Raw genomic sequence first — 12,179 nt, 5'->3', positions numbered from 1 at the left:
GTTGTAACCAGCAAATAAACTAACTTTAAACTACTGGCAAGGTCCTGGCTACCGCCTAAAGATTTTATTCGGCTGAGGGATAACATTGCCATCCAAGGGGTTAGTATACTTGTTGTTGTTGTGCTGGGATTGGGGTTAGTATAGTAGACGTGTAAAGCACCGGTAACATTAGACAGAAATACCTCGCAGGTGAATTACCACGGAATTTATACCTGATATTTAGATACAGGAAAAAACTATACGTCGGACGGTGCCAGACAAGGTCTTTAAGTCATGAATAGGCACACCTCAAGACACTGACGGTAGTACTTATTTGTATCAGGTTTTGAGAAACACATGAGGATAGTTACTTAGGTACAGTAACCCCATGTAAATTACTGAATAACTATATATGGTATACCGCTAGAGAGAGAGAGAGAGAGAGAGAGAGAGAGAGAGAGAGAGAGAGAGAGAGAGAGAGAGAAGCCTATATCGCGAAATAAACCTGGTACTCATAATACAGTATTATGATTAAGGAAAACTTGTATTACCATCTTCGGAAGCATACGAATTTTGACCTGCCTGCACTTTGTACATTCGTGGGTGGTAGAGGAGCTTTGTAGTATTGGATCTAAAACTATCGTAATTTTCGAATATAGGTGAACTTTATTCTCCCAGATGTCAAGATAAATTACTTTCTTCCATATACACAGTAATGGTGTGTATACATAATGTCAATAACCCTCTATGTTTTTCTCCTAGATATACATACTATACAGGTTGTAGAAACACTGGCTGCAATAATAACACTTGCTGTGAATACTTTGGAAGGTGATAATAAAGGCACATACAGTGAAACGTGATTCTCATATCGGTGGTGGGTGAATATAGTTGTAACAGACACCAGTGTGTGTGTGTGTGGTGTACTCTTTTGAGCTGAGAGGTGACGGGTGAAGAGCTTGGTGAGGCAGCTGCCACGTAAAATCTATGTGTCGCCAGTGTGGCAGGGCCGCCACTGCCGCTGCCATACCCTCCACCAGCATGTAAGGGCAAACCCACACCTATGGGGAGGCTACGGGGGAATTAGCATCATGTTCCCCCGGGGAGCCCTGACCGTGGCCCGGTCATGGCAGCCCCGGAACCATGGCCAAGCCTGGGGCCCGGCCACCTCACAGCAATGAAGGACGGGACTTAGCAGTGGTTCGGACTGTAGAGTGGTGGCGGCCCCAGTGAGCCAAGATGCAGGCGGCGGGGCTGCTGAAGGAGAAGCTGACCCTCCAGGCCAAACACAAGGGCCAGGGGGTCAAGGCCCACCGGCCCATGGCCAAGCCCGTCCTGGTGGCCACCATCACTCAGGACGGGTCAAACCTGGCCACCGTCATCCGGGAGGATCCCAGCGGCATGAACTGGATAACCACTAAGGTCAAGGTAGGTTCAAAACATCCATGCTAATTTTAGATTATGTTCCGTAGTCGCCAACATGTTTCTTTTTTTCTCCATTTATGAACACCAGTGTTGTATGATACACGACATGCGACCCAACGAGTAACAGTAGAAAGCTGTCACGCGGAAGGATAAATAGGTGAGGTGTGGGTGGCCGGTGCAGCAACAGTTGTCAGCGGCGTTAGGTGCAGGTGGTGGTGGTGGGGCCTGACGCCGCTGGTGAGGGATGTGGGTCAGCAGGGAGGGATGGGAGCAGGGGTCCTGCCGCCCACCTCACCCTCACACATTCCTGCACGCTTCCACACCTCAACACATGGGCTAGAAGTCATAATTACATCCTACGTGGAAATACAAGCACAGTATATAAGGCAGGATGTAACATTAACACAGTAGCACGAACTACTCTTGTCGCAGACAAGAACTATCCAGCCATTATCAATATAGGAGATCCCATTCAATGAACTGGAGTGTGAAAAGATTATTATTCCCAAAATCATATTATCTAGCACCACTCACTTGAAAGATCGTACGGTAGCCTTCCTTGTTTGCAGTGTTAGAAGTGTGCTAAGTAGAAACAAAATTAACAAACTTTGCTAATTTGGTATAATCACGCCATCCATGAGCAACACCGTAACGCCACCACATTATTCCCGGACAATAATTTGTGCGTTCCTCGGAAGACCTCTGGGTATACAGGAACACAAGCCTGCCACAATACAATAATCGTCATCATCATCATCATCATCATCATCATCCCGACCTGCTTTTTCATTCCAAGGGACTGGATGAGATACAATCCAGAAAGCAAGGAAAATTATAAACATGTTACAAAAATCCGGTGACGTCCTTTGTAGCTTCCTTTGCTGCTTCCAGACGGTTGTGTTCGACTTGTGAAAAAAACCCTTATTGGTGAAAAGACTTGTAAAGGCTGTATCTAACCGCTCTAACTCGAAGCAATCCTGAGTAAGATCGTCAGGAAGTCGCAACAATAAAATACAAGAACAGTGTCATCAGACTGAAGTGGAAAATGGGTTTCTTGTGTACGGTATATAACCATCTGTATGTACTGAACAGTTTACACTGTCAATTCACTCTATTCATTACCAGTTATCCCCAGTGGTTTATATGGAGTGTATAAAACCTCATCATTTTGAAAGTGATGTTAAGAGGCAACATTTTTGGCTCTACTTGGGCCCTCTTTAGTGTCTACAAGTTCCATTAATCGAATTCAGGTCAGGCCGAGACTCGTACCTTCGCAGTAAACACTATTTCAACATTGGCATATTCTTTCTACCATCTCCCCACTCTCTCTCCCTCAGTTGCTCACATCCATCATCATTATCTTAACCTCCTTCTGCCACCTCAAGTAAATTTCAGGCCATCCGCCGCCAGCACTTATTCGATCCCACCGTCTGCCTTCCTCACCCATGGGAAATCTACAACAGTTCTCTTCCTTTATAGATTTTTCCCTAATTACCCTTTTCCCGTCACGTAAGGTAGTTCCAGTCCACCCTCTGCCAGATACTCCCCCTCACAGTTCCTTCCTTATTTCCCGCCTGCCTTCTTCACTCCACGGAAACTCAACACATCCTCCCTGTTCTTGTGTCTTTCCTTACCCTTGTCAAATCGTATCAGAGTCCAGCAGTTTTCCTAGCTATTGCCGTCTTTAGTTTTCGTTCTAACTCGCGCACATTGAAGACCCATTGGCGCCCGTTCCTTAATAGTTTACTTCTGCATAGGGCACATGAACATATGCCAGTGCTAGTTTCAGTGCCATCACTATCTTTCATTCTCGCATAGAAGGCTCCCTCGCACTTTTCCTAACCATTTCATTATAGCATATGGCGCTTGAATATTCTTTTGTATGTGGCAGGCAAGCGCAGGTCGCAAACGCCTCTCCTTCCCAGATCATTAACCCATTGTGGCTACTTTCCTCAATAACCTCTGTGCATAGATCATTTTTAAGGAGTTATTTTTTGCATGGTATTCTTGTAAGTTCATATTCATATTGCATTGACAACATACAGAAGATACTTGATGCAAAATAAATCACTCAACAAGATATGCTGCGAAGCCACAAAAATACGACCCCCAGAGTCAGTCGGATTTATTAGGACAGGACAGTCAGATTTAAAGGACAGAATAGCCGGATTTAAAGTACAGAACAGTCAGATTTAAAGGGCAGAACAGTCGGATTTAAAGGGCAGAGCAGTTGGATTTAGAGGACAGAACAGTCGGATTTATCAGGACAGAACACTCGGATTTAGCAGAAGAGAATAGTCGGATTCATCAGGACAGAGAAGTAGGATTTATCAGGCGAGAGCAGGAACACACTCTCGCCTTCTGCTCTAATTAGAGGCCGTCTGGGGTACGCGCACCTCACCGATATCATTCCACACATGCGGAAGCCGAGGGGACGGGTCAGGATTCGGGGTCAAGGGAGTTGCCACGTCTGAAATTGAAGCCACAGTATGCAGTGATTTGTTTCGTGACGCCGTCCCCTGTCACTCTGGACCTTGTGTGTGTGTGTGTGTGTGTGTGTGTGTGTGTGTGTGTGTGTGTGTGAGAGAGAGAGAGAGAGAGAGACATCACATATCAGCACTAATACATGAGCCCACTTATCAATTCACATATATTTTTCTGCTATAAATGAACTAAGTTTCCTGAAGGCAAAAGTTGAATAAGTGAAGCATTAATTGTAGGAAACGTGCAGGTATTTGCGGCTTGAACTTAAAACCTTATTATTGCCATCCCTCCCGTGGTCTAAATGTAGTTTTTGTTTTGTTTTTTTAAGCGTAGATCAGTCCGCTAATGACACTGCAGCACCTTAGTTTTCCTGTATTTTTACCCTGTTATTATGTTGCAAGAAATTGGCTGCTTTGATATGCAGATTATCTGTCCATTTACACGGCTGTCTTAATGAGAACTTTCTTGATAGTCTCTGTAAAATACTCCTGGCTTGCCCTACTTTACTTCCCAGACAAGCACTTACACGATTTGGGTAATTTTTTCCTCATTTAGAAGAACTTGAGCTCAATACCAGAGTGGGCTTCCGTGTGGTTGTAAGTCAGCGAGGCAGCGGAGTGGGTGAGCCTGTGTGTTATGCGCTAGACCACTCAGTGAGCAGCTACCACCTCTCACTGACCAGCCACAGGTGTCCTCCTCAACCCACCTTGCTCTGCGTTGGTCACAGCATACAACGCTGATGTTTCTTGACCTGTGCATGACATGCATAAGGCTGATAAAATGACGGTCAAGTCTGATCTAATGGGTGATATATACCATCTGTGCTGGCGGTGATTTTTTTTTTTTTTTCGTATGTATAAGAGGTGCTAAGTATGTGTGAAAGATGATAGTGTAAGGCCTGTGTCAGCATGAAGCCCCAAGTGTTATCGGACTGGGTGTGGCAGGACTTACTGCTGGCGGTCAACATGAACCTCACTCATATTGTTCAGGTGGGGGCGGGGGCGGGGACGGTGCCGGGGACATCCAAACACAAGTACTTATATCAATGTGACCCAGACAACGCCGTGAGTACTCCGCTTATAGTACTTTGTTATCCACTTGCGTCCCGTCTGTAATACTCCTGTTCCTCAACTTTATCCTCATGTATCGCAGTATTTGACCAGCTTCTTTTAAGTCTGTACCCAACCTGTTCGATAGCTAATATGTACCCGAAAGAATACTCCACTATTTTTTGTCCTGTTCTCTGTCTACACCAACCATTCAAACAATATTTACTTTAGACATTTATCACATCTAATCAACTGGTGATGTGAAGTACCACAAAACATGATTAAATGTTAGTTTACATAAAAGAAACATCAGCATAAAAGTAGCAGAAACTTTTGTCTGTGTGAAAGTGATTGATTCCGTATTTTCAGTTGCATTACCAGCACTCACTAATTTTCCGCTTCCGAAGATGATCCGTCTGTATATCGATGTAGTAACCCAATGTTACCCTGACTCTTAACAGACTTATTCAACCTTACCTAGCCTAACCTAACATAACTTAATCAAACCAAACAGTCTACTAACGTAACCTAACCCAGTCTTAACAGAAGAACTGGTTGATTTGATCTAACTGAATCTAACCTAACTTAGACCTTCTCGGAAAATATAAAGTTCCCAAACCGAATACAGTTGGGAACTTTGCGTCTGGGTCGGGTCAGGCAGGTTCTGGGAACGCACAGCATTCCAACTCTGGGGTCAGCTAAGTGTCGTTTGAGCCTACAAATGATCAAATACGACAACGTGATGATGATAACTAAGCACATCATCACTAAAGCCATTCCCAAGGTTAATAATTCATATTTACGTAGAACAATAAACAAAACACAAAGGGACATTGTACTAAATTGGTTAAAGACGGGTGCTTTTAATGCCTTCATGAAGAGGCGTCTCTCATAAGCTGAATAAAATTATCTGGAGACAGCAGGAATTATACGGTATATAGATAGATAGATAGACAGATACCGTATATATACACAGTATATATAAAGCCGTCATCCAGCTCCTGGAGTTAATAAAGAAACTTCTAACTCTTTCACTACCAGGGGTTCCCCCGAGACATAAATGGTTAGAGAAGTAATCTTGTGTCCGCAGTTATACGAATTTGATCCTTGACTGGGGAAGAGAATAGTCTGACAATCTAACTTTTGTTAAAAGAAAGACCAGTAATCCTCCACATAACATACCATGTCATAATACAGCTTTCTGGTCCTGAATGTGACAGACCTAACATGTACGGTGGGTACTATTGCTGAAGTGGTGACATGTAAAGGAATGTGGTACACAGGAATACTGTCATTCTGTGCCCAAAGTCCACCAGTTTCAAAGTTTAACAATAAAATAAATAAATAAATGAAATGCCAAACGAGTCATCGTGCTGGAAAGGACTATAATCCCACACTGCTCGATTTAGATTCCTCAAACTTTATTTATATTTGAATTTTTTTTGGGGGGGGAGAGTGAATGTTGTAGCGTCCTCCTCGCCGACGTGGCTGACGAACGGGTAAGGGGTAAGGTTATTGGCGCCCCTTTTGCCCCTGTGTTCTACATCAAGAGGATCGACGCTTTATCCAGGACGCGACACTTGCCGACATGCCTGTAATTAGCGAAAACCATCGTACAAGTAATTACCCGATAACCATATTCATTACCAGCGCCTTCCACATGGGTTTCCTGAGACGGTGCTGAGGCTTAAAGAAGTATTGATATATTACCATCCGATTACTATATATGAAGATTGTTGTACAGGTATATAATGAAGGTTGTTTACGTCGGAGGGAAAGCAGCGTGATGATACGACAGGGCGACATGAAGAAGATTTGTTTTTAACTACCTCTTCCGGGATTGATGCGTCTGGCTATAGACAAATAAAGAAATGGGTAGGCTGATAGATAGACATATTAACCATGCGTATCTTCCACATAATTGCCCTCCTAACTAAGCCCCGTTCCCCCTTTAACCCAGGTGTTAATACAGTTCTTTCCGGTCTAGTTCAAAGATAATTTTAGTCTTGCTTTGTTCCTAATTACTAAGATAAGCTTCTTGTTTCAGGAAAGTGCCTCTTCTAATCATCCTTTACCCCATCTGATACCAGTGTTCACTTTTCTCCTGCTATCTTAATTCAATAATATAGTTCTGTAATTTTTTCTTCTTGCTACTAGACGATTTTATTTAGCGTCAGAGAGCTCCCTAGTAATGAAGGGGTTAATGAAGGCTGTATCTAACCCTTCCAGCTCTAAAACTTGCTTGAGGTAGAGGGAATAAATTAACAAAGTGGTCCGGTTTAATGACTATATCCCCACTTCCTTTCCCTCTCCCTGTATACCCTCCCATCATCACCTGTCGCCTCCTTTCCTTTTCTTTCTTCCCTCCTCTGTCTCTCTTCCTTGTACTTCCTCTCCATGCTCTTCCCCTTCTGTCTCTCACCCCCAGTCACCCTTCTTCACCTTCCCCCTGTACTCTATCTCTCTCTCTTCCCTCTTTCCTTTCCACTCTCTCACCTTCCCTCCTCTCATCATCGTCTCGGAGTACGTCACTATCTGACTTTCACTTTCCTTCTTCTTTCATTTTCTTTCTTCTGTTTTTGTCCCCCCTCCCTCACCCACCACCTAGCCCCACCACCAGCAATCCCCACCACCAATCCCCACCACCCCTCCCCCACCACTTAACACCGCCCCATTTACCCATCATTTATCCCCCCCACCTCCCACCCACCACTTAACACCACCGCCCCTCACTTTCCACTTAACCCTCACCTAACCCCCACCACCCCTCACCCCCACCTAACCCCCAGATCTCACCTCACCACACAACACCACCCCTCACCCACCACCTAACCCCCCCACCGTTCATCCACCACAAAACCCACCACCCGTCATCCACCATCCCCTCACCCCAATAACTTTACTCACTTCCGCCTGAGCCACCCCATGACCTGACCCACTCCAGGCACGGATCGAGGTTAACATTAGGAGCAAGAGGTCGCCCCGCCACCACGTGTTTTTCTCTCCACAGAATGATACATATATACCTTCACTGAACTGACTTTCCTTCATATAGTCCTTTCACCTTAACTTGGCCCGGATATTCGTCCTTTTGCAGTATTTTTCCTGTAAGTCGGGACTTATCTTGGAAAGATCATATTACATCTCTTGTCAAATCTGCTTCCAAGAGATTAGGTATGCTAAGCCGACTCCGTTCCTTTTTTTACCCCTGCACAACTGTAAAATCTATTCGTGGGTTTTATCCGCCCCTGTGTGGAGTACAACTCGCATGTGTGGGGAGGTTCTCCACATACAGCTCTTCTCAATAGGGTGGAATCAAAGGCTTTTTGTCTCATCAACGCTTCATCTCTTACTGGCTCCCTTCAACCTCTGTCTCTTCGCCGCAGTGTTGCATTTTTATCTCTTTTCTATCGCTACTTCAATGGTCGCTGCTCCTCTGAACTGTCTGCTTGTATTCCTCCACCTCTACGACGGGCGCGTAGCACCCGCAAGCAGCAAACTCTCATCCCTTTACTGTCCAGCTCCCTAATGCAAGAGTTAACCGTTACCCCCAGTCCTTCATTTATGCAACAGGTCAACTCTGGATCTGTCTCCCTCTTTCTGTATTTCCTGCTTCCTAAGATCTCCAGTCTTTCAAACGCAGTGTGTCCAGGCATCTCGAAATGATCTTATCTCTAATTTGGCTCTCTCTTGTATTTTGTTCTTCTCTGGAAGGAACAGTTTTTGCGGGCTCGTGGCCTTTGGTTCCTTCATCCTGGCATAAAAAACTCAGTAGCAAAATAAGAGTGTTATAGCTCATCCTCCTGATTGCACTTATTCGTGACTAGCATCATATTCTGTTATTAATCTGTTTTTACAAGTCAGCATTTGGAGATATGTCAGTTTCGAGCCAAGTTAGAATAAAATTGTAATCGTTATAATACTGCCAGACGATTTAATTCAGAGTAAGGGAGATTCCTTGTGATGAAAAGGTGTTGTATACGTAATGTTGACGTTACGCCGGGCAAGATTCCGTATAATAGCAGGATCAAAGAGGAGGCTGTGAATCAGTTTAAATCCCTTCTGCGAATCTCCCGTAACCACTTTGGTATCACGGCAGCTTTATCCAAACGAGTGTGTGTGTGTGTGTGTGTGTGTGAGTGTGTGTGTGTGTGTGTGTGTGTGTGTGTGTGTGTGTGTGTGTGTGTGTGTGTGTGTGTGTGTGTGTGTGTTTTGGGATGATGCTAGACTTAGCTATTGTATCAAAATGAATAATTCTGCGTATACACACTTCAGTGCATTCGTTACGGTTCCTTTCCTCGTTATTATTAATCTAAGCTTTGCGTTACAGAGCCCAATAATAATAATAATAATAATAGTAATAATAATAACAATGGTAGTAGTAGTAGTAGTAGTAGAGGTAGTAATAATAATAATAATTATTATTATTATTATTATTATTAACAATAATTTGTAATTTACAGCTGTAATTCATCTCCTATAAGAATAATACTTTTCGATCTCACATAGTCATTTAATTCTGCAATCTGTTCTGTCATGTTACACGCCTCAGAGGGAGAGAGTACGTCAATAACATTTTTTACTTATTCCTGCATCCAGATCCTGATCCTCCAAACTCGTTCTTGACTCTCTGCCTACCTGTCCACCAGATTTCATTGATATCCGGTAATACCTTAATGAGATATCTTGAACACAAACGGACGCGGGTGAATTCATAACGTTGGTCTAGCCTTGTTGTGAGAGTCATTAAGTGGCAGTGGTAATACCAAAGCCCGTCATACCATCATGAAAACCTCTTTGTACAGTTAATAAAGTTGGCACAGACACCGGCGCCTGACGGCAGGGTAAGGAAGGCAAGAGGTCAGTGCAGATAATAAGGGGGTCGGCGTTGATGTATTGACCCGGCCTCACTTTCACTAAGGTAATCACCCTTACCCAGCACTGAACAACTATGCCAGATATGCGTCGTGTGACACAATAATGACTCACCTACCATTTGCCACCACATGATATCACTAACACACCTTGGATTACCCCCATCTGCTGTCCTGTGTTAACCTTTTTTATACCGTATGGCTTCTGATTCTGGACATACACTTAGCTTGTCACTGAAGGGTCAGTGTTTCACTAACATCAGCATATGGCATTACACGCTTAGCAAAACTAGTAATTGTAGCTACTGCTAACGATTAAAATGAAATATATTATGACCTAATTCTCTTCACTGGTAAACTTATATCCATAAAATAATTATCTTTATCATCATGATGGCGCATAACTCATCCTAACAGGCAGAATGGCAATGACAAAAATTTCTGCCCGCTATTTTATTTCTATGTATATGCTATACTGTATATATATTACGAGTGCGTCCAAGCTCTGTTTCCACTTACCATTCATCGATATCCGGGCACTGACCCCGGATTTACAAACACACCTACAAATCCTTGTAAGGTAACACACATATTTCAGAAGGGAGAAGTAAACGAGAGCTCAGAATCTTCTAATCCGTTGTTCTTCCTGCAATAACAAATCTTAGTTAGGACAGGGAAATCATCGTTTGAGGATCGCACTAAGTTCCTTTGCGGTATCATTGAAGTTCTTCACATCATTTGTTTATTGAACACTGTCCATCCCTTGAGTCTCAGAAACACCTCTTGCAATGAAATCCTCATACAGTCTGTGAACACATCTATTTCGTTTCAGGTCACTTACCCCAGGGTTCTCAACCAGGGAAAACTTTTCCTCCGGGGTAAAATTATACCCTGGAATACATAGCCGAAGTCCAACATGATTAATCAAAACAGAATGATAGTAAACTAGAGGGGCACTCAGTGGAGCGCATCTCTCCGACAAGGGCGACGTGATTTTCAAAGCACTCTTCATAATGGGTTAGGTTTTCTCATCATTAATTAGAGTTTCACAAAAAATGTTTCGGATCCAGAATGTGTAATACGAATCGGATCGGTCCCAAAAGTTAATTGATTCTTCCCTGGGACATGGGCTATCTACCCACCAAGTTTGGTCCAAATTCCTGATTTATTTTTTGACTAATCCTGCTAACAGACAGACAAACAAACAGGGGTGAAAACATACTCTCCTTGTCGGAAAGAATAAAATAAAAATACAATTGAAAGTTAAGTGAACTCACAGAAGCACAGAAGAAACTACTTCCTATATGTTTAACCATCACCATGTTTCATATTCTTTGTAAAATTTTAAAATATGTTTCCTTGTACACGCAGCATAGTATTGTGCAAATGTGCATTTTATTTTAACAGTGTTTGTATTTTCTGATTTTTCACTGCCCTTTAATGTCTGGAGTATTTGTTCCAGTATCAACATCAGGAGGCAGACGGCAGAGAAGTGGCTAGAAATCTGAACTAATCACTGGATCGTACCACTTCTCATAATCAAATTCAACATCTTTATCTCACACCCTTGCTAGTTACACCACCACTCTGCTCTTGATATCTAAAGCTGCTTCAGTTTAAACAGTTTGTCTGAGTGCATCTGTAAATATCCCTGTCTCATTATCCAGATTTTTATACTAATAAGGGATCCCTAGAAGCCACACATTCTCTCATATGTTTTCTTTCACCTAACTGAATATGTAAAGAAATATAGAATAAATAAAAAAAAACACGATTGCTTCCCTGTCGTAATTACTATTGATTGTTCTAGTAATAGACAAGAAAGGAATAAAGCAGAAACTTCCCATGTCTTTGGTTTTCCTGCAGAAATAAGTCGTGGTTACGAGAGGTAAATAGCAGTAAATCTGAATATGCCTTCCTGCGCCTATCCTTCAGTCGGTCTTCTAGTCAGATCCCGTATTCTGTATTGATCTTGTATATCTTTGCTACTGCGTGTACATACGTAAAACCTAGACTGCAATTAAGTTAGCACGCAGTATCGTATGTGGAATTATAAGCGAGACAGAGACCGCTCACATAGGCACTCGGTCATTACCAGCTTTTGTTTGTTTCTACCATCCATTACTAGGGCTTGTTCAGCTTAGGAGACCCTTGTCGTGGTGAAGGGGAAAGAAACAGCCTCCATTAACACCATCAATGGGAGTACTTCATTTTTTTAACCTTCTTGTTACTATTAGACGATTTTATATGGTTTTTTGGATAGCTTGTAGTGAAAGGGCGAGGATTCAGCACCATTAACCCCTTCAGTGCGATGACGTCATTAAGCCAGGGGTTCCCAACATTTTTCTGACCATTGCCACATTTTCCT

At 43.0% G+C, this 12,179-nt stretch overlaps 1 protein-coding gene across 1 annotated transcript in view; it reads left to right on the top strand.

Moving 5' to 3' along the window:
• The first annotated feature begins 1,218 nt into the window (after positions 1–1,218).
• LOC145413428 (uncharacterized) overlaps positions 1,219–12,179 on the top strand; it is a 198,803-nt gene continuing 187,842 nt past the window's right edge. Inside the window, exon 1 of the mRNA XM_080283113.1 lies at positions 1,219–1,407. Within this exon, the coding sequence (XP_080139239.1) occupies positions 1,219–1,407 (189 nt within the window). The remainder of the gene's footprint in view (positions 1,408–12,179) is intronic.

This window comes from Coenobita brevimanus, chromosome 96 (genome assembly GCF_032717465.1).
Source record: "Coenobita brevimanus isolate Jiangsu-jjx chromosome 96, ASM3271746v2, whole genome shotgun sequence".
Taxonomy (NCBI): Eukaryota; Metazoa; Arthropoda; class Malacostraca; order Decapoda; family Coenobitidae; genus Coenobita; species Coenobita brevimanus.
This window is presented reverse-complemented; position numbering and strand designations above follow the sequence as displayed.